At 43.9% G+C, this 23573-nt stretch overlaps 1 protein-coding gene and 1 long non-coding RNA gene across 51 annotated transcripts in view; both read right to left on the reverse strand.

Moving 5' to 3' along the window:
* The window catches only part of NEB (nebulin), a 158299-nt gene extending 150891 nt beyond the window's left edge, over positions 1–7408 (reverse strand). For 49 of the 50 annotated variants that reach the window (XM_081186795.1, XM_081186818.1, XM_081186829.1 and 46 more), the window contains exons 1-3: positions 7266–7408; positions 6515–6610; positions 3739–3799 (exon numbers count right to left, since the gene is read on the reverse strand). In XM_081186795.1, coding sequence (XP_081042921.1) covers positions 3739–3771 — 33 coding nt within the window. In that variant the 5' untranslated portion in view covers positions 3772–3799; positions 6515–6610; positions 7266–7408. The remainder of the gene's footprint in view (positions 1–3738; positions 3800–6514; positions 6611–7265) is intronic. The other variant, XM_081186806.1, reaches the window with a different exon arrangement.
* Positions 7409–8511: 1103 nt separating this feature from the next.
* LOC308583753 lies at positions 8512–21545 on the reverse strand. The gene is made up of 2 exons (XR_014006404.1): positions 17112–21545; positions 8512–8659 (listed from the first exon to the last, which is right to left on the reverse strand). It is a non-coding gene; the product is annotated as an uncharacterized lncRNA (long non-coding RNA).
* Positions 21546–23573: the final 2028 nt, after the last annotated feature.

Raw genomic sequence — 23573 nt, forward strand, 5'->3', positions numbered from 1 at the left:
TCTCCCTGCAAACAGTCAGGATGAATGATCAATGAGCCTAAAGGTGCATTCGTACCTTTGATTCATTTCTCCTACGTATGTCGTGAACTAATCCCATTAAAACTTCATGAAGTATCCAGTATTACAGCTGGCTATGTCAGACCTGAACTGAGTTCCCATAGGGATCAGGGACTCATATTTCATATGGAACAAATCCAGTATCTGCAAAGGTTCAGCCTCAACATCTATTTGCCAGCCCAGAAATAAAAAGGATGAGTTAGGACTGGTATTGGGGCTTGCCTACTCCACTTCCACCTTTTCCTTAAAATGACCCTCTGGCAAAACCAATTGCTGGCGAAGGTTTTAAATCTGGAAACTGCAATAACCTTTGAAAGGCCCAAATCAACATGTTGACTTCATGAGGAAAAGGGTGTATGGCTGATCTCCCCTAAGATTAATCATGTATCTGGAGTATTCTATTGTCCATACAGTGAAGAAAGAATCAGGCCCCACCATGTAAAATTTAAGCATTATATCCTTACTGCATAGACTTAATAAAATAGAAACCATGGCCTCCAGAATCTTGTTAACCTAACCAAATCTAATCACAACTTCTAGGCAACCCCCATGGAAATAATCCCGATAGTAACATGCCCAAATTCCTTTAGTACTATCAGTAATGTCAGTCTTCATGCTAAAGAGCTACCCTAAAACTGTGAGAGAAATCAATTAGCCAACAACTACTCAAAGCTTACTCAGTGCAGATTATGCAGGTCCAAACTCCTCTTCATGTGAACAGCTCTCTAGTCTGCATTTTCATTTGCATTCCATAGTACCAACATAGAATCAGAGTAGTTTGGAGTGTGGACTCTCACAAATGCAGTCAGTCAAGTATGTCCAAAACTGAACAAAGATCCGAAAGAGCCAAAAATGCTTAACTGGAACATGTTTTTGTCAGCAACCCTAGGACTGAATTTGTTTTATTGTCGCAAGTGTTGCTGATTTATAACTTCTGTCTTGGTGTATAAAATCCAATTTGTATACATATTGCTGATGGGCCTGCTCTAACTCTTAAAAGATCCTTCAAAATTATTTCCCAAAGCTGATCCACAACATCATCAAGATAAAACCTATCACTGATAGTGGCAACCAGCATCTTCTCAGACATTTGAGTGATAGAGCTTGCATTAATCAACATCTCAGTGCATCTCAGTTTCAAACTTCACTCAATATCACAAGAGTGTTCATCGAGAATTATCACACATCTTTAAATTTATTCGTATAATTTCATGTCTGGTATATTCTGGTGAAACTGAGGCATAGCTGATGATATACTATAGATGACGCAAGAGCCACTATGATCTATTTTTGTATCTCTCATCCACAGTATAACATGGTCACCTGCATTTAAACTGATATAGATATAAATAGATTATTAGACTTGTAGCTAAATCCAGATGCCTCTCTACTGGGCTATACTTGCTCTTAGTATTATAAATTGCATTACATCAAACTGAACATTCACTATTCATTATTTGTGTCTTATGGATTGTCAATTTATGAGTGATTTTCTATTGTTGATTCATTTGGTTTGCGTGCTTGCTGCAACCAAATGTATAGGTTTATATGCTGTGAGTTTTTATTGGTTTGTTGTTCTTCTTTGATATGGAAAGTCTTAAAAAACTGATCTTAAAAGCCCCCCCCCCCAATAGAATATAGAGCAGGGATGGAGAATCTCAGACTTGTTGTCCAATTATGACCCTTCACATTTCCATGGACCACATTAGCCCAAGGTGAAGTCTGAAGAAACTGGCCACCTAAAGGCAGTGTCCACCATTGCCAACACCAGCAGCTGATGAACGCTTTTGCAAATAACTTTGTTCCAGAAGAAAAATGTGCTTGTTTCCCAAGCTGCAAATGCCACCGTGTGCCTGGGTGGGTTACAAGAACAGACGGAGTGAATTCTCCCCCTGGCTTTTTCTTCACAGCCTGCCAATGGTACTTGGCAGTAAAAGAGAATGTAGATGGAGAGAGGGAAGAGAGATTCACTGTGTATGCATGTGCCTGTAGGAATGCTGTACTAATTCTATTTATAAATGAGAATATATGCATAGGCATGGACATTCATAAGCAGATGTGCGTGTAGTTGTCAGAGAGCTTGTGAGAAACTATATGTGTGCCATCATAGGAGCACAACCATACGTTTTTCCTTGTGGTCTATTGGCCAACTTGAGATTGGTAGCATAGGCCCTTTACTAAGAAGAAAGGTTTCTTATCTCTGACCTACAGGTTCTGCATAAACCAGTAGAGCCAGATGTCCCAAACAAAATGTTCACGCAAACAATCATCCATGACATGCCCTTGGATTTTGGCTCCTTGAGAGCAAATGCTTCATTGCTCAGCAATATGTTAAATTTGTTTCTGAACATGAATCTGTTTCGCCCAGAGTTAAAACATGAGAGTAATGTATAACTGGCAAGCAATGATGAAGACCAGAGCTATTTTTAATGTTTCTGGAAAGGGCTATGCAGCTTTAAACTAATACCAGATGCAATTGTTGCCATTTTATTTATAATGTTTTAGTCCAGCTATGAATATCTCAAGAAAGATGGGGGGGAGAGACAGACAGACATCTGGAGAAACAAGCCCACATAGGCACAATTCAAAGTCAATTAAAAATGACACTGTGAAATAAAGAACAATTATTAGTCTAACGAGAAACACACAGTGATGAGAGAACAGACAGGAATACCAGATATTATGACATGGTAGGTATGAATATGTGAAAAAATACAACAGCTTTTGCCACTGCAACAAAGGAAAACATTATGGTCAAAGATACCCTTGATTGTGACACTTGTCATCGATAACATGCAATAGATAATACTATTACAGCAGAATTGACCAGCTTGTATATCTAAGTCATATGAAGAGTAGACACATTGAAATCAACGAACTTAAGTTAGTCATGTCCATTGATTTTGACAGGTCTACTTTGAATATAACATAGTTGGACACAACCCTATAAAACCTTTATACAGCATATCCAAACTCACAGGCAATATGTACAGTGAGCTTCAACCCCCAATTGTTGGCACAGTGTGGGCAGTGGTCATGGCTCATATGTATTAGATGACATTGAGCCAAACCACATGGGAAGCTGGCTTGGTCCATTGGCCCATCGAGCTCATTTATTGTCTACGCTAGCTAGCCGTGGTTTCTCTAGGGTTTAAGATAGGAGTATTACCTAGAGAGGCCTTGAACCTTGAACATGCAAAGCACATGCTCTACCTCTAAACTATGTTTCCTTTCCCAAGCACACCCATTGAGAAAACCCAGTGATTACATGCTGCCTATGAACAAATAGCCATGGCCAAACTAGATCACTGGCCTTAATGCCCATTCTGTTCAATAATATCATTAAATAATGGGAATTCCATGATCAACTACATAGAACTTTTGCAAATATTTAACTCAGATTGAAGGCTAAGGGTTGGTGAGGGAACTAAGATGGGCATCATTATCATCATTTTCTTCTCATGCTGAATTTTCTTCTCATCTGCAAGAGGTCAGCCATATACATATATACTTCTAAAAATGGCCAGTCAGAATACTGAATCTGGAGACAGTCACATTTTAGAAGCCGTAATCTCAGGTTCCTGACTTGCTATTAGCTGTTGGTATTTCCTCTAAGCAATAACTTAACCCACATTTCTCGAGACAAAAGAATTCAGGAAGTCAAAATGTTTGGGGTCTTACCTCCACAACCTCCTCATATTCTTCTTCTTCCATCTTTGCAGAGTGTTTTTCCCCCTACTTGCTGGCCACAAGAGAGGTGGAAAAATGAACATCAGCGCAATGAACTCAATGCCACAGAGCATTAGCAATCAAAGAGAGGAATCCAAATAATGTACCCATCAGCGCAAGGATTTACCCCTGTCCCCCTCTCCTCCTCTTGCACACCCTCTAAATCTCTTTGAGGGGTTTCCCCAACCCCCCAGAACAGATTTACAGTTAACGGACAAGATGAGGAGAGGGGAAAGCTCCATTGCACAAGTGTAAATCCTTGTCTGATGAGACTTGTTAGTTGGATACCACCCAAAACTAGGATATGCGTGGATTTTGTTATGCTGTTAAAATATCATACTAATATAAATATACAGTATCTTATGAGAGAGAGGAAGAGGAAGAAGAAAATATGGTATCATTGCAAAAAAAAAAAGTTACTAGTTGGATCCCATGTTAGTTCTACTCGTAGCGGACCCATTAAAATGAATGGGCGTGATCAATTTAGGTCCATTAATTTCAGTGGGTCTCCTTTGAGCAGAACTTGGTTGACTGCAGCCCAATATTGCAAAGCATTGCAAAGCATCTTTCTACTTAGTTTCCAAACCATACAATTACCAACTGTCTTTCCAAAACTATATAAAAACATAATTATTTTAAAATTAGACACTGGATTGCCTTAGTTCTCCCTTCTATATAATTTTCTCAATTATATCTATATCAGCACTGGGCAGAAAGCATATCAGATCTCTGGGTGATTTGTAGTAGATCGGCAATTGTTTTTGATACACAATGGTTCAACAACAGCTATAACAAAGTTAGTCCCCCCCCCCCATGAGGTACCTGAAATGAAGAAAGCTCATCAGGAGGGGACTTTTGTGCAAATGGACTGTGAGCAGTTTGGTTTTGGTACTGAAAGCAAATTCCTAGGCTTAGAATGTACGCTCTGTTCTTTCATTTGAACAACATGGGAGGAATTCAACACCGTGCTAAGGCGCTTGTTCCATCAAGGCAAGCATTTTGGCTTGCCAGACAGAACAACCCCCTCTCTCCCCACCCCCTACACACTGTTCCAAGGGTTCTCCCAATTTTAGGGGTAAGGAAGCCACACTGTGGAAGCAGAAGTCCTTGCACAGGGTTTCCACTGACACAACTCATTAGTTTAATCCCACCCTATATTTTTTGCCTATGGTTGGTAGATCTTGGGTTCTAGTAAAAAAAAACCACCCAACACACAGTGGACCTCATATGCCTGACGTCTGCCCACCCCAACTCTAGGCAACCAATTATTAATTGTTGAAACTCTGTCCTCTTTCCATACATCAGCCTTGCATATTTCTGATGCTGCTAAGTTGAATGATGAAAGTTACCTTTCACATTTTGGCCTGTTCAAGAGTCCAAGCAACATGGGATGGAGAAGGGGTATGTAGGGGACATGCCCCCCAACCTGCATCCTGTGTGCTGCACCCCAACACTGGACAGAAAGATTCAAAGAGGAGTTCTAAGCACATAGAGCTAAATGCACTTAGAAACCTCCAACACAGTAAGGAACCCTGATAATGCAGGATTCCCAGTCACATCAAAGCTTTTAACTGCATTGAGTTGAATATAACTAAAAGCTTACTTCAGATCTTCTCCCTCAATTTTCAAAAGTCTCCTGTGAGTGTGAAGACACTGAGATGGGACTTGCAGATATGATGCCACTGCCCTCTTCCCTCAAGAGGGCTGCTATATAAGTCAGCAACAGAATTTCACTGTTCTAGATAGCTAGGCCCAAGGTCACCCAATGAGTTTCATGGCCAAAAGGTACTAGGTCCAGCTAAATCACACTGGCTTTTTTGGTGTGCAAACTGGAGGATTCTCCTAGTACTTAGTTCTAATCTATTAGAATGCCAGTAAGCAAGTATGTGGAGCTAACTAAGTGAATTCAAAATTGTGTCTATTTTCTTCTGTGACTAGGACATTTGTGACATGCAAAATAAGTTGAAGTATGAAGTATGTTTCTGGCCAAACAGAGCACCCCATGTAATAAATGTGATTCTATTTTGAAGAACTGGTGGGAAACTTTCAGTCACACCCGTAGCAATTCCCAGGCATGCATCTGTTACCTTGTGCAAGAGCCTATAGGAGGAGAGAAACAATTGGCACCACTCTGCTGGCAGCGGCTACCAGCACAAGACAAAACACCAGCAGTGGTTAATCCGCATTAATCTTTTCTGGGTGGAAATATCACATGCAGTTCTGATCCATGGGATTACAGCCATAATGCTTTGAACTTTATCTCCAGCAACCAGAAAATAAGTGTCACAGAACATGATGTTACCAGATGGGCAGGGTATAAATAATGAATTATTATTGGCCATATTATTATTATTATTATTATTATTATTATTGAAGTCAAATATGCTTGCTGAAGATTTGAGATGTAGGCCTTAAGAGTGGAGAATTCTCCTATCCAGTAATGTTACACAAGCTTAGAAAAAGCCTCCTGCCTAGTCGCCAAGGGTGAATATAAGTCGCCTGCAGGTGACTAGTCAAGGCGGCTTATCTAAACTAGAATAGTTAGTTCTTTCTTCCCAGCCTGCTTCCTTCTTTCAGACCATCAATGTCACACCATCATTTACATCAATATAAATGGCAGCCACTTGTTTTTATGAACAAATAACTTTTTTGGTCTTACTTGCAAGGCTGTTTTAACAATAGTCTAATTTCAGCACACGTGCAAATTCAGCAATGTATTTCAAATGACCTTAAGTTAATGAAGTTAACTTCTGTCTTCCCACCATTGGCCTTTAAGGGTGTTTGCTTCTGTGCCTCTTTTCTTTATGTATTTTTCCTCTCAAACCTGGGAAATATAAAATGAATGAATGAATCCATTAGAACTGTGAATTCAGCAGGCCCTGCAGTGCCCTGGGTTTGCAGCCCCTTTTTCTAATGCGGGCAAGGACATGAAGGTTTGCAACAGCTGCTTCCTAGTTCAAATATATTTGCCATGTAAGTTAATACCTCAGAGCGATTGGCTGGTTTTGTTTAGCTAGCTAAACAGCAATTCCTTCTGAGGCAAGTGGCAGTCCAGTACTGTGGGTTAAATATAGGCTCTTTAGACACTGTCCCTTCCTAGTGCCAATTTTCTTCAGTAAAGGTAGAATAAAATAAGATTTAAAAGTGGTGCCTCACCAACAAAACTCGCCAAAATTCTGAGGAAATAAAACACAAGAGCTACTTAAATAGGAGAACATTAATCTACCAAGTCCCTATGTTTTACCATCCCCAGATTACACAGCCAGGACCTCATCTCTCCTCAGTAAAACCTTATCCAATACAATCCCTTCCTGACTTGCCTCACTGAAAATAAACAGATGCTCAAAAAATAAATGTTTATTAGCTCTTATTCTGATGGAAGTCCCAACAGGCCACAAAGTCTTTGAAGAGACAAACTGGCTAGTTGGCCAAGACAAATTCTATAGAAAACGAAACAACATTTTAAAAAATGAACTTACCAGCAATATTTAAATAAATTTCCTTAGCAGCAAAGCCTCTCCAACTGTCCTCCCTCCTGAGAAACGCTGGGCAAAAGCAGCATTCATCTGATGCATCAGCTCCTAAATTATGATGTTCTTGGGGCAGCCAATCAGATTCGGTCTCGATCAAGTTTCAGATACTAAATATACAAAGTGACCCTTTGGACGGCCACCTGTTCAGCAGCGCCACAAAGGAAAGCAGCACATACTTACCATTAGTCTGATTTCTAACCAAAACATTACAAGAGCATCAGCTCAGCCAAATTATGATTGCTGGCAAAATATGTAATATTACTGCAACAAGATTTGTACAAAAAAATTGGGGGCGATATTGCAGGTGGGGAGCAATGCCCACCTAGAGAACGCTGTGACTTCCCTGCTCTGCATGGTTTGTGGCGGCATTCTGCCAAAGGCAGGGAGGAGTCCTAGGATTAGTCCATGAGGAGTGTGGTGCTTGGTGCCTTGTCAACCTCAGTCTATCCTCAGTCAGTCCCCACTTGCCCACCTTCTTGCTGCTTTCTCCATCCTTAGTCTCAGCATTGCCCTTTTGGGACTCAGCACAGAGTAGGATGGAGACAAAGCTTAGAACTAGTTCTCAGCCTCTCATTGGATCTGTCCCACCTACTGTTGCTTTCTGCCCAATGGACACCAGTCACCATGGCCTATTCAGCCATTCAAACAAGTGCTGCCCTGAAAATTACTTCTGCATCACTTTGTAAGAAATGTTTTATTATGAAACAGGAGAGAAACGTTTGGTGACATTCTTGCAGTTGGGGTGCAGGGTTTTTCTTGGTGGCCAAGGATACTTTTGAATTTCCTTCCTTTCGCAGTCTTCCCAGATGCCTCCATTCTTCATTCTCTGAAAACCTCATGGCATCCAACTGTCAATTGTGCCCCAAATCTCAGGCAACTGGGTGAGCTCAGGCCTCTGACGCTTTTCAAGAGTGAGTGCCTTTGGCAGACTGTCCACAGAAAAGGGACTCAGCTCTATACATCATTTCATGCAGTGTGGGAGAATGATATAGGTAAGCCAATCAATACACCTAAACACCTCTTCCTTCAACTACCCTCTCCCAACCCTCCCCAACATTGGTGTGAAATAACTGCAGTAGAACCATTGTCGTCGTTTCAATATTTTATTGCTTGGTCGGTTTGGTTTTGAACATATAAATGTACATTCATGTCATTGTAATGCTGAAAATCAGTAGTATTGGTTTTTTAAAAAAAAAAATCAGTGTGGAAAGTTTAAGGTAAAAGAAAAGGCTTCACTTAGAAAAACAAAACCAGTGCTCCTATCTCAGGCACTGAATGGCCAATCACACTGGCTTCACATACTTCCATCAAAGCTTGGGGATGGCGTCATGAAATACCTCCTGCAATGTGGAGGCAGGGAGTTCAGATCAGGGAGATGGCAGACATGTTTAATGGAAAGAAAAACACACTCACAACCCAAGCCCACTGAGAATATGAAGAAATTCTAAAATGTCTTGGATAAAGAGGCAGAAAACAACAACAACCAGAAGCCTTATTGAAAACTTTTGAGAAATCAGGGAGCTGGTTTTAGCACAGCGCTAATTCAAACTGGGCTGTATTCTGGATTCAATTGAAACACGGAGGGGAGTAGAATGATTGCTGTAGCCTATAACTTCGCAGAGGGGCTGTCAGATGCAGTTTTCCATGCACGTTTAGAAATAGAGAAGCCACGGCTCATTTGTCTTCTAGCTCCCTGTCAGCTAATCTGACTTTGTAATGTAATTCAGCAATAATTTATTTCTATACTCAGTGTCAACATATGTTGATAGCACATATGATTGGTCAGGCTTTTCAACCTATTCACAGCAATCCTCAATGTCAAGGATGGATAACCTGCGATCCTTTACATGTTATTGGACCACTCCAACTTCCACCATCCCTGACCACTGGACATGCTGGCTGGGGCTAATAGGAGTAGAGTCCGACAACATTTGGAGGACCATAGGTTCCTCATATCTGCTGTAGACCATTCCCATCTTGCATTTCTTCCAATATAAACACAACTTGCTCTTGCAACTGCCACTTGGGAGCAGATAGGGATTTGGGCACATATTGAAAAGGGGAGGAACCTCTATAAAGAGGTGGTTCCATAGTATGGATCTCAGGGTAGTTTCATCATGAGAAGGGACAAGATACTCAGAGGTTGCAACCCATAGCCTGCTCATGTGTTATGCCATTTTCCTTTTTGTTGCACCAATGGGGTTGTAGGTTTGTACCTCAAACTCACTCCCGAAGTTTGTATTATGGACAGGTCTGGTATCATTTATCCTGAGAGCTGGAAGAGTAAAGCAGACACCAGTAAGCTCCGAGCTGAAATACTGTATGAGCCATGAATTCCAAAGTTGACTTTGAAGGAAGCCATTGTCTGTTTGCTTCACCCCGTCCATCAGCAAAGGATATTTCGGTGCTTCTTTTTGCTTAGCATAAGGAATACAACCAATCAGGGATGATCATACTCATATGCATGACATATTCAAAATCAAGTGACCGACTTATAATGCCTGACTACGAATATCCTCTCTCAGTCAACCACAATGTTAAAGCTTTATTTACATCCCAGAAGCTTCCTGATTTGCAGGGTGAGACACACACTTGAGTGACACCACAGTACTTTAAGATGCTTCAAGACAGATGCAGAACGAGCCACCCATAGCTTAAGACGTCAATAAGCATGTGCACATGGTGACCTCATAAAAGTCTTTTGAGGGATGAATTCAGTTTCCAAATTTAAGACATGGATAGAAGCATTCTCAATTACGCTAAGTTTTGTTCCAAAGTTTTCTCCCCAGATCCACCAGGAAACCCATCAGCAAGGTGAGATTTGTTCAACTGCATTCAGTCCTTCTCCTGTTGACCTGTACACCAAATAATACACTATCAGTGGTGGTCTTAATGTGGGTGGGTGGGTGCTTCTCTCCTCCACCATGACCTTCAAAACATGTGTAGCACAGTCTCCCAGCCAGTAGCATCCAATGTCTTAAAGTTCCCGTTTGTATGATTTCTCGCTTCTCCCCACCAAGAGGACGTATTTATAGGATCACTTTAGGATCAGGCCCCAGCATTAAGGTCATGTATGTGGATGAATACATGCATCCAGTCAAATAACAAAAATTATAGGAACCTAAGAAGCTGCCTTGCACTGCATCAGACTCTTGGGTCCATATACTTCAGTAATGTTCACTCTGGCTCTCCGAGGTTTCAGTCCAAGGGCATTCCTAATCCTGTCTGGAGATGGCAAAGACTGAACCTGAAACCTACTGTACGCAAAGCAGATGCTCGAACACTGAGCTACAATCCTTCCATTGTCAGATTTGGAAAGAATCAATCGGATCATCTAGTCCCAGGTTCAACATAGCAGCTTCGCTCTTCAAGTATCCCCACTTACGTTTGCATTGGACAGGCAAGAGGAACCCTACTTGGGGGCCATTCATCCACAGAAGGGAAGTTTTCAGCAGGCTTGATGGAGTCCCAAGGTTTTCAGAACAAAAAACTTGGAGGGGGGGAATAAATGAGGACTGAGCATGTTCAGTGGTGATATGATGCTAAATATCTGCTGGAAGGAAAAGTGGGAAGGGGGCTGAGGAAAAGGAATGGAATGGAATGTTCTAGGAAAGGGAATGACTTGCTGGCTGGTTGGAGCACATCACACAACATTTTGTTGTGGAACCGATTGTATTGGAACCTATTGTATCCACCTAACTCCTCATCTAGGCTTGCGGCCACCACCATATATTGTGTCTTGTAGCAGTAAATTCTCTAAATTATATGTTATGTGAAATATTGTCCTATGTCTTTCCTGGCTGTCAGGGAACTGCCATCAGAGCATCAGGTGGTGGAGGGACTCAGGCAGGATGAAAGAGACTCAACTGCTGAAGCAGGGACCAGCAGGGGGAGGAGTGGGTCTCTGAGGGAATGCGAGCAGGAGGGAGGGCTCAGGGAGGCTTCCAGCGAGAACAGTGGGGAGGTATCGGAGTCTCCCATAGGGAGACCCATACCTCGCAGGAAACTGTCACGCCGTGAGTCCAGGAGACGCGTTTCCGTTAAGGAACTTCTTTGCTGGAAACGCTTCCGCAGGCAGCCACTGTCGGACTCTACTAGTGACTAGAGCAGACATGTCTGAGGAGCTCCGTCACACACGGAGGTTTGTGGGGCCGCACAAACTCTGAGGGAGCGCGTTTTCACGCACAAGCAGCTAATCAAACCCTCACAGCAGTCCGACAGTCTTTGTACGCTGCCTGTGCAAGAGAAGGCATCATGAGCGAACCAACCGGAACCGGAGGAGCAGGGGCTGGAGCTGGTCCAAGCTTGGAAGATAGATACCGAGCGTTGGAGGTTCAACTGGCCCTGCAGACGGCGAGGCTGGAGGAGAGAAGGGCTCAGGATGCAGACAAGAAGGGGAGAGCCACTCAATTCCCCAGAAAGGTACCAGGATTGGTGCAGAAATTTGGGGGGGACCCCAAGGACTACCATGCTTTTAGGACAGAGATGCAATATGCCCTTAATGTGCAGTTCGATGAGTTCCCTGATGAGGAATCGCGAGTTGCTTTTGTAATTGGGCATCTTGAGAAAGGGGCTAGAGACTGGGTTCGACCCCTAATGGCAACGCACAATGACATACTAAAGGACACAATGAAGTTCTTTCGTGCAATGGATATCATGTTTTCCAGCGATATTGAGGAAGGGGTGGTGCGCAGACAGCTAATGGCTTGTAAGCAGGGGAGTCGATCTGTCCGTGAATATTGGACTGAGTTTACCATGCTGATTCACAGACTGAGTTGGGATTTATCGGCGGCACCCGTTCAAATGCTATTTGAAGAAGGTCTTTCTTCGGGGGTGAAAGACGAGCTGGCACGGAGCCCCAGGGCGGAGTCTATGGATCAGCTGACCAAATCTGCGCTGACCATAGGAGCGCGGCAGGAGGCAAGAGCCTTGGAGAGGCGGGAAGGGAGAGGGGAACGTTGGAAGGAGTTCCGCATTCCAGACATTCCTGAGCCAGCTTTCCCGCCGGCAGAGCCGATGGAAATCGGAACAGCGCGCGCGCGCGCATTTTCAAAAACCAGCGAGGGAGCTAAGAAGGAGGGAAAGGGCCCCCGGAAATGCTATCTCTGCCAACAGCCAGGCCACTTTGCCAGAGTCTGCCCCCAGAGGAAGGAATGGCAAGGGATGGTGGGAGCTGTTGAGGGGGGAGAAGAAGGGGGAGCGGAGCAGGTAAAAGCCAACGCCTGGTTGCCACAATTGGGGCACTGCAGCCAGGCCAAAGAGCAGTGAAAGTGCCCGTGCCAGAAGCTCCTCGACCTGCTCTAGTGATTGAAGTGTCGCTAGAGCTGCAGAATGGGCACCCCCTAAAAATAAAGGCGCTATTGGACTCAGGCAGCTCCTGCAATTTTATGAGCAAGGAGTTTGCTGCTGAACACCAGATACAGACCATCCCTTTAAGCAACCCCCTGCAGGTGACCACGATTGATGGCAGGGAGTTGTTGGGAGGAGGAGTCCGCTTGCAGACTGTCCCAATGATAATGAGGGTGGCAAGGCACACAGAACTGATAGCGTTTAATGTGGCCACCCTGGGGGGCGCTCCCATTATTTTGGGAATGAGCTGGCTAGCTCTACATGATCCGCTGGTTGGCTGGCATCAAAGAGTGGTGTCCTTTGGTTCAGCACATTGCCTAGAACACTGCAAAGGGGAGAAGGGTTCAGTAGGGGCCCAAGCCACCCTAGCAGGGACTGAAGTAATGGGGAAGGTGAAGGTACCACCACAGTATGCAGATCTCAGCGACGTGTTCAGTGAGAAGGAAGCTGACCAACTACCACCTCATAGACCCTTTGATTGTCAGATCAATTTACTCCCTGGAGCACAGCTTCCCGTGGGCAAGTTGTATGCCATGTCAGACAGGGAAATGCAGGAGTTGCGAGGGTTCATTGACAAGAACCTGAAGAGAGGCTTCATCAGAGAGTCCAAAGCAGCAGGGGGGAGCCCAGTGTTCTTTGTGGACAAAAAAAATGCGGACAAGCCGAGACTTGTATGTGATTTTAGGCGGCTGAATGCAGTGACTGAACCGGTGGCGTTCCCTATGCCCAGAATTGATGATATTTTGACCATGGTGAGGAAGGGAAAGATTTTCACAAAGCTGGATCTAAGGGGGGCGTACAACCTGATACGCATAAGGAAAGGGGATGAATGGAAAACCACCATGTTTACCCCTTTGGGGGCGTTTGAATACCTCGTTATGCCATTTGGATTACAAGCAGGCTCCGCGTGTTTTCAATCTTTTATGAACCACGTGCTGGGCCCTTTGCTCTACAAGAATTGCGTTGCCTTTCTAGATGATGTGTTGGTGTATTCTGAGAATGAGGAGCAACATGTGAGAGACGTCAGAGAAGTGTTGAGCAGACTGCAAGCCAACAGGCTGTGGGTCAAACTGGAGAAGTGTCGGTTCCATACCAAGGAGGTGGAATTCCTGGGGTACCGCCTGTCAGACAAGGGATTGGCCATGGATCCCGGCAAGGTACAGGCAGTGCTGGAATGGAAAACACCCAAAACCAAGAAGGATGTGCAGAGGTTCCTAGGGTTTGGAAACTTTTATCGTAAGTTCATCCGCAACTTCGCCCATCTGACGGCGCCCATCACTGACTGTCTCAGCAGTAAGAAGAAGTTTGTATGGACGGCGGAGGCGGAGCGAGCGTTTGAGGAACTGAAAAGGGCCTTCGCCTCTGAAGAACAACTTCTGCATGTGGATTTACGAAAGAAGCTAAGGGTTGAAACAGACGCATCTGACAGAGCCATAGGGGCGGTGCTTCTTCTGCAGCCGGGGAAGGAGGAGTCGGAGTGGCGTCCGTGTGCCTTCTTCTCGCGGAAGCTGAACAAATCCGAGAGGAACTACACGGTGTACGACCGAGAACTGCTTGCTATTCATGAGGCGTTCCGGAGATGGAGGCATCTGCTAGTTGGTGCACAACATAAAGTGCAAGTGTGCACGGACCATAAAAATCTAGAGTACTGGAGAACGGCGCGAGTGCTCAACCAAAGGCAGTTGAGATGGGCCCAAGAGTTCTCCAAATTTAACTTTGAGATTTGTTATGTGCCAGGCCCAGAGAATGTTAGGGCGGACGCTCTCTCACGCAAACCTGAATATTTGGAGGGGGAGGGAGCACCCGAAGAAACCCATATCATTCCAGAGGACCGCTGGGTGTGTGGGGCGACTTTGGTGGGGCAAAGGGAATTGGTAGAGGGTACGGTGCAGGATGCATACGCCCAGGGGAAACTCAGGGATCTCAGAGGGGAGGAAGACAAACCCGGTGGTTTTGAGGAGAGAAATGGGGCATTGTATTATAAGGGAGCGTTATATATACCTGAAGGGGAATTGAGGGAGAAAGTACTCAAGCAGCTGCACGATAGCCCCACAGCAGGGCACTTTGGGCAACACAAAACCATGTGGCTGGTTACCAGGGAATTTTGGTGGCCCAAGGTCAGGGAAGATGTGCGGGAGTATGTGAGAGGGTGTGAACAATGCCAAAGAGCCAAGGGGGAGAGGCAGGCGCCGGCTGGTTTATTAGAACCACTGCCCACACCTGAGAGACCGTGGGAAGCAGTGGCAATAGATTTCATGACTGATCTGCCAAGGTCTAGAGGGAAAACAGCCATCATGGTTGTAGTAGACCTGTTAACTAAAATGGCCCACTTCATAGCCTGCTCACATGCGGTTACAGCAGAAGAAACCGCCAAATTGTTTGTAGAGAATGTGTTTAGGTTGCATGGCGCCCCCTTGAGGGTGGTTTCAGACCGAGGGAAACAATTTACTTCCAGGTTCTGGAGGAAGCTCATGAGCTTACTGCATGTAGAGGTTAATTTCTCGACGGCCCGTCATCCTGAAACCAACGGGCAGGCGGAAAGAGCAAATGGGGTTCTCCAACAATATTTGAGGTGTTATGTTAATGACAGAGAGAATGATTGGGTGGAGAAGCTGGCGTTGGCAGAATTTGCCTACAACAATGCAGAGAACGTGTCCACGGGGATGAGCCCCTTTTTGGCTAATCACGGGTGCCATCCCAGAGCCTTCCCAGGGGGGGAGGGGGAGAACTGGAGCGTTCCAGCTGCAGAGCAGTTCGTGGAAGAAATGGAAGCGATCCATCGCCAGCTCCAACTCAACTTAAACAGGGCTAAGGAGGAATATAAGAGGCAAGCAGACAAAAACAGAAGGGAAGGTGAAAGCATCAGGGTGGGGGACCAGGTGTGGCTGTCAACCCAAGGGTTGCCATTCAAAGGAGGTTGTAAGAAATTAAGACCCAAAAGGCTGGGTCCGTTTGAAGTCATACAGCAGGTCAATCCAGTGGCTTTCAGGCTCCGGTTACCGAACCACATGAAGCTGCACCCAGTTTTTCACAGGTCGTTGCTGTCACCGTATAGAGGAGACAGTGAGGGGAGGGTCACTAGGGGACCAGCAATGGAGGAGAAGGAACACAGCTACCATGTAGCGGAGATCCTCGATTCCAGGTGGAAGGGAGATCAAGTAGAGTATTTGGTAATGTGGGAAGGGGAACCGGAGTCGGAAAACACCTGGGTTAGGGCAGAGGATGTCAATGACGAGGTTTTAATAGAGACTTTTCATCAGAGGTTCCCACGTAAACCTCAGCCTGTAGCGAGGTTCCGAAGGGAATACTTTGCCACCACCGACGAGGAAGAGGAGTTGGAGGGGTTCCCAGATTCTGAAGAGGAGGAGGATTCAGCTGGCCAGGACGACGATCGATGGAGAGAATTGTTCGAGACGTCAGAAGATGAGGAAGATTCGTTTCGGGGTTTTAGCCCTTCACCTCCCAGGGGGGAGGAATTGGGAGGGGGTGAGGGGGGCCCTGGAGGGGAAGTGGATGTCAGGGAACTGCCATCAGAGCATCAGGTGGTGGAGGGACTCAGGCAGGATGAAAGAGACTCAACTGCTGAAGCAGGGACCAGCAGGGGGAGGAGTGGGTCTCTGAGGGAATGCGAGCAGGAGGGAGGGCTCAGGGAGGCTTCCAGCGAGAACAGTGGGGAGGTATCGGAGTCTCCCATAGGGAGACCCATACCTCGCAGGAAACTGTCACGCCGTGAGTCCAGGAGACGCGTTTCCGTTAAGGAACTTCTTTGCTGGAAACGCTTCCGCAGGCAGCCACTGTCGGACTCTACTAGTGACTAGAGCAGACATGTCTGAGGAGCTCCGTCACACACGGAGGTTTGTGGGGCCGCACAAACTCTGAGGGAGCGCGTTTTCACGCACAAGCAGCTAATCAAACCCTCACACTGGCAATCAAATTCATTGATTGTACACCATACATTTTCTCATCATCTTGCATAATTTTTCTTATAATCATACATAATTTTATAAAGTCTCCCTTAGTCATCTTTTTTTTCTAAAATCAAAATCCCCAAATGCTTTCATCTAGGGATGGGGGACCCTTCAGATTCTGCTGTAATACAACTCCCATCATCCCCGACAATTGGCTTCAGTGAATATGGCTCTGCAGGGATACAGGTTCCACCCCCCTTCTTCAGTCTATCCTCTCAGGAAATAGATCCCAACCCTCCTCTAAGTCTGGTTTCTCTTTTCTGAAGCATTTTCAGCTTCATGATACCTATTTGGGGTGACATGACCAAATGATGCACCCAAACCTGAAACTTATGAACCCCTCTGTAATGCAGAACACCCCAAAAAAGCTAAGCACAAATGCTTTGTCTAAAGTAGTTTGATTAATCAACAACTTTAATAAAACACAGATATATTTAAATAATATCAAAAACAACAAAAAGTACTAATTGCTTACCAGTTTGGTGCAGACTTATTTTTCACCCAGTCCTTATATCAGCAATTGTGTCAAAATATCTCCAGTACATTTTTCATCAAATCTTCACAAGGAAGAGACTATGGAACTTCTTGAAAAATAAATTCAGAAGTGAAGGCTGAAGATCCTTTCAGAAGCAAGATCCTGCAGGCTTCCCCCCGTGGCTTATTCCTAAGTAAGTGTTCTTTAACACTGGGGCAGCAAAACAAGCTTCATTTTATTGCTGCTGAAGTAGTAGTAATTATTATTGTAATAATTAGTAGTAGTAGTACCCTGCCCATTTGACTTAGTTGTCAGCTGATAGTGCTATGATTTCTGTAAGCTTAAAATGCAAAACTGCATATGCTTATAGTATTTGATTAGGATGTTTGATAAACCTTCTCTCTCTCTCTCTCTCTCTCTCTCTAACCTATCAGGCATGCAGAAACAGTTTAAAGCATGGAAAGTCTGTATGGCTAGAAGTAAATCTTTAATTGTGTGTTGCTGTCTGGTAGAAAACTATTTTCCTAGGTAAGGAATACTGCAGTTGCAGAGACAATGCAATAACTTTTCAAGATTGAGAGGAAATGAGGACTGCAATCCGTAAATGGAAAACACATTGATTTCATAATGAACTCTGAATAATAATGAATAATCATCTGTAGAGAGACTGTTCTCTAGGAGCCTCTACCAACAGGTTTGATGGGAAGCAACAGGGAAAGAGCCTCCTGCCTGGTTGTGGAATATTATTTCCAGGAATAAATAATGGAACTGTTAGCACTGCCTTCTGTACAGGAGACCAGCAGCGCCTATGCCTATTCCAATATTCACTTAAATATCAGTTTTTAATATTTTCAAGTATGCTTGCATAGCTGATGTTGTCAAACAACAAAAAAATTAAAGCTCTACAAAGTAATTACCCATTTGCTTCCATCACTATCAAGCTTCAGCTGCTCCCCCAATATTGAAGCAGGACTTGATAGTGGCTTAATTCTACTCAAATAAATTTCGGCTCGTAATCAAAACAGTGAAGATTTCTTTTCAGTTTCCAGCAAAATACATTGCAAACTACTAGTAGCTCAATTTCATGTACTTCTCTTCACAGTTAACTTTTCCAGCTGTATTATTTTAAATCTTCTTAAAGAAATAAGTGTGGGATTTTGATTTTCTAAGGCAAGAGGAAGGACTTCATGTAAAAAATAAAAATCAAAAATTAGCAAATGCACTGATATCAGGTGCTTGGTAGCCAGCTTCTACTGTTTCCCGCACCTCAGTTAAAGCTCACTAGAGACAGCCAAACCTGTGAATTTCTGTTTCTCATTTTTCCAAGTTCAACTTGCTACATTTCCACATTTAGTTAGCATTTTTTTTAAAAAAAAAAACCTCAGTCCTAACAAAAGTTCATCTGCATTTTAATTTGCATTACTCCAATTATACACAAATCTTCAAGCAGTTTCCCCCAGGACAATGCATTTTTTACATCTTCCCAAAGATGTGCATTTTTACGCACATCTTTGCACAATTCCAGAATGGAAAAATGCATGTGAAAATTCAGAGAACGCTAAATTTGAAAGATAGCTGCATTTTAAGTTCACATACTGCTTAGGGAAGTGTGAATTAGATACGCTTGCTATTAAAAGTGAGTTAAATAAAAGAAAAAAACCCATCCCTATGCACACACTGAAAGTGCCCTGCAATTAACGCAGAAAAACATAAGCCTCTTTCATGCAGGAAGAACACCTTTGAGAAACTGGAAGATGGGTTTCAGCACAGCACTACATTTCTTAAGCCTTGTCTTCAGCCTGTGCTCAGAACAAGGTTTTTTTGTGTTTTCTACAGGGTTGAGTATACTCAAGCTTCATTAAACAACACTGAAGTTTTACCACTGACTCCAACAGGAAGCAAATCACACTCATTGTCCGCTTGCTGATTTTGTGGGTAAATCTTGAAGGCTCATTTGGTTTCTGGCAGAAATGTTTGGCTCTCAAGTTAAATGTAAGCAGCCAAAGTGAGCAGCTTGGTGGCTTGAAAACTGGGCTGAGGCCAACTGGATTCTGAAGCTTGCTGTTGAGCCAAAGACAGCCGAAGGTAAGAAATCTTTGGCCTAACAAATGGGGGCAGGATTCAGGTAGTTGATCCATGGAGAAAGGTAGGTGGGAATTCTAAAACAACAATAATCTAACACCTGGATTAGGATCATCTGAAACATTGCAACAACAACAAAAAAGTTAACCAGAAGATATCTGCCTGAATCTTCGCAGTTCACTTTGTAGTGTCTCACTTAGGCTAAAATTCTATACTCTCTTCTGGGATTTATTTATGAGAAGACACATAGGATTGTAATGTTAAAGATAACCAAGCTACTGTTGCATTTGACCTAACAAATAATAATATTTTCGGGATACAGTCATCTACCAACAAGAAAAACGCACAGAAGCTGGTGCAGATATTGCAATGCTAATCAGCACTGCATGAAGTGGGTGAAACTAGCATTTTATTGCTGCTTATGACAAGAATTGGATTGGGGTCATTTATCCATATATCAACAACAAACACGTCTGACTGCCCCTGAAACAGGAATTTCACGCGGGTGGCGCTGTGGGTTAAACCACAGAGCCTAGGACTTGCCAATCAGAAGGTTGGTGGTTCGAATCCCCGCGACAGGGTGAGCTCCCGTTGCCTGGTCCCTGCTCCTGCCAACCTAGCAGTTCGAAAGTACGTCAAAGTGCAAGTAGATATATAGGTACCGCTCCAGCGGGAAGGTAAACGGCGTTTCTGTGTGCTGCTCTGGTTCGCCAGAAGCGGCTTAGTCATGCTGGCCACATGACCCAGAAGCTGTCTGTGGACAAACGCCGGCTCCCTCGGCCTATAGAGCGAGATGAGCGTGCAACCCCAGAGTCGGTCACGACTGGACCTAATGGTCAGGGGTCCCTTTACCTTTACCTTATCCATATACCAACAATAAACACGTCTGACTGCCCCTGAAACAGGAATTCCTTACATGAATTTTTACTTTATAACTTCCAAATTCACTACAATGCAACAAGATTTCGATTGCAAAAATAAGTGAATGAACCATTCGTTAGCATGGTACAGCCATCCTGCCAAGGAAACAAAACATAAAATTTATTCCTGCATAACATCATTTTATTCTCCCTCCCCCAAATATCAGCTCTCTAAATATTCAGCAATGTTAAATGCATCAATAAATTGCTAAGCACGTCAGAATGCTGAGCGCTTCAAAAGGTGATCAAAATGGCTCACCACAGTTCTCCCAAGGTAATTCATGGGTTTCAAAGTAAGCTTGCTTTTTAATTAAATGCAAGTGCCTGCTATGTGTTCACGGGGGTCACTTTCTGCATTCCACAGCACTAAGCAAGCATGAATTCTAGCACTGCTATGCATAAGATGGCAGACAGCCTGACACAAGGCTGCTTATTCGCCAGCATAGTGCTGATACTGTCTTTTCCGTAGACCAGGGAAATTCTACACCTGGTCTTGTCAATTCATTTTTTTTTTAAAGGCTAGGCAGTGATCAGTGGTCTACCCCATTGCCCGTGCAATAATTGCAAAGAAAATGAATGAAAACACTCCCTGGTGCACATTAAGCAAAGCAGGATGCCTACAGGCCTGCCACCAAAGCTTAAAATGCTACACCATAACAGTATCATGTTTTCTGAGTATGACAACTGGGAGGCATTTCTGACTGAGAAAAGGAAGATCAAAAGCAGTCATGACGTGGGCTTGATATCACGCAAGAGTTGTTAAAATTTCCAGAGTCATCTGGAAGGGGCGTCAAGGGAGTTGCTGAAGGACAACAAACTTTTGACTGGCACCAAGGCGAGTGGAAATGAAAAGGTATGCCTGCTCCCCCAACTATTTCCACTTAGAAGGAAACCCCCCTCATTTGCCAGTAGCATTTACAGCCAAGACGCTCTGAGAAACACTGCTGGCAAACAGCAGTGCAACAATAAAAGTCGCATCGTCGTTTTGCAGGCTGAAAAGGTACAAAGCAAGCACCATATTTACAATAGAGTGGATCAGAGTAAAACTTTGATCCATCATGTTACCCTGTTGGCTTCCTTAGCAATAAACCACACAGCCTTATTCAGCTGTTTGCTCCTGGGTGCATCAATATTAGATGAGGAAGAGGAATTATGGCTGAGCAAGGGTTATAGAATATAGCCCATAGAGACCAGAGCTTCAGCTGATGCTCATATTATGCCTCACTTCATTCAATTGCCTAAGGAAAATGTGAGACATATGGATTATGCAGCATTTTGGCTTACAGAAAAAAAATGTGTGTAAGGGGGCTATACTGAAAAAGAACTACGCTGTGCACACAGAGAATATGGAGACCTGGACAAATATCTAATATTTAGTTATTAAGTTGTTCTATTGTGTTACGCTAGTTTTTTTAAAGAACTTATTTTGCTTAGCTAACTATTCGGTTTTAGCTAACTATTTGCTTAGCTAACTATCTGCCTTGCCGTGGCGAAGGGGCTTGAAGAACTCAGAGAAGCTATGAACTATGCCGAGCAGGGCACCCAAGATGAACAGGTCATAGTGGAGAGTTTTGACCAAACGTGATCCACCTGGAGTAGGAACCGGCAAGCCACTCCAGTATCCCTGCCAAGAAAACTCCATGGACAAAGACAACAGGCATATAAAAGTTATGACGCTGGAAGATGAGCCCCTCAGGTCGGAAGGTGTCCAACATGCTACTGGGGAAGAGCGGAGGACAAGTACAAGTAGATCCAGAGCTGATGAAGCGGCTGGGCCAAAGCCGAAAGGACGCTCAGTTGCGGATATGCATGGAAGCGAAAGGAAAGTCCAATGCTGTAAAGAAAAATATTGCATAGGAACCTGGAATGTAAGAACCATGAACCTGGGTAAGTTGGATGTGGTCAAAAATGAGATGGCGAGAATAAATATTGACATCCTGGGCATCAGTGAGCTAAAATGGACGGGAATGGGCGAATTCAGTTCGGATGACTATCATATCTACTACTGTGGGCAAGAAACCCGTAAAAGAAATGGAGTGGCCCTCATAGTCAACAAAAGAGTGGCGAAAGCTGTACTGGGATGCAGTCTCAAAAATGATAGAATGATCTCGATACGAATCCAAGGCAGACCTTTTAACATCACAGTAATCCAAGTTTATGCACCAACTACTGGTGCTGAAGAAACTGAAATTGACCAATTCTATGAAGAATTACAAGACCTTATAGAAGTGACACCAAAGAAGGATGTTCTGCTCATTATAGGGGATTGGAATGCTAAAGTAGGGAATCAAGAGATAAAAGGAACAACTGGCAAGTTTGGCCTTGGAGTTCAAAATGAAGCAGGGCAAAGGCTAATAGAGTTCTGCCAAGAGAATAAGCTGGTCATCACAAACACGCTTTTCCAACAACACAAGAGACGACTCTACACATGGACATCCCCAGATGGGCAACATCGAAATCAGATTGATTATATTCTCTGCAGCCAAAGATGGAGAAGCTCTATACAGTCAGCAAAAACAAGACCTGGAGCTGACTGTGGCTCAGATCATCAGCTTCTTATAGCAAAATTCAAGCTTAAACTGAAGAAAGTAGGAAAAACCACTGGACAGGTAAGATACAATCTAAACCAAATCCCTTATGAATACACAGTGGAAGTGAGGAACAGGTTTAAGGATTTAGATTTGCTGGACAGAGTGCCTGAAGAACTATGGGTGGAGGCTCGCAACATTATACAGGAGGCAGCAACTAAAACCATCCCAATGAAAAAGAAATGCAAGAAAGCAAAGTGGCTGTCCAACGAGGCCTTACAAATAGCGGGGGAGAGAAGGCAAGCAAAATGCGAGGGAGATAATGAAAGATACAAGAAATTGAATGCAGATTTCCAAAGAATAGCAAGGAGAGACAAGAAGGCCTTCTTAAACGAGCAATGCAAAGAAATAGAGGAAAGCAACAGAATGGGAAGAACCAGAGATCTGTTCAAGAAAATCGGAAATATGAAAGGAACATTTCGTACAAAGATTACCATAATAAAGGACAAAAGTGGTAAAGACCTAACTGAAGCAGAAGACATCAAGAAGAGGTGGCAAGAATACACAGAGGAATTATACCAGAAAGACATGGATGTCTCGTACACCCCAGGTAGTGTGGTTGCTGACCTTGAGCCAGACATCCTGGAGAGTGAAGTCAAATGGGCCTTAGAAAGCACTGCAAATAACAAGGCCAGTGGAAGTGATGGTATTCCAGCTGAACTGTTTAAAATTTTAAAAGATGATGCTGTTAAGGTGCTACACTCAATATGCCAGCAAGTTTGGAAAACTCAGCAGTGGCCAGAGGATTGGAGAAGATCAGTCTACATCCCAATCCCAAAGAAAGGCAGTGCCAAAGAATGCTCCAACTACCGCACAATTGCACTCATTTCACACGCTAGCAAGGTTATGCTTAAAATTCTACAAGGAAGGCT

The sequence above is a fragment of the Podarcis bocagei genome (genome assembly GCF_964188305.1).
Source record: "Podarcis bocagei genome assembly, chromosome: 1".
Classification (NCBI taxonomy): Eukaryota; Metazoa; Chordata; class Lepidosauria; order Squamata; family Lacertidae; genus Podarcis; species Podarcis bocagei.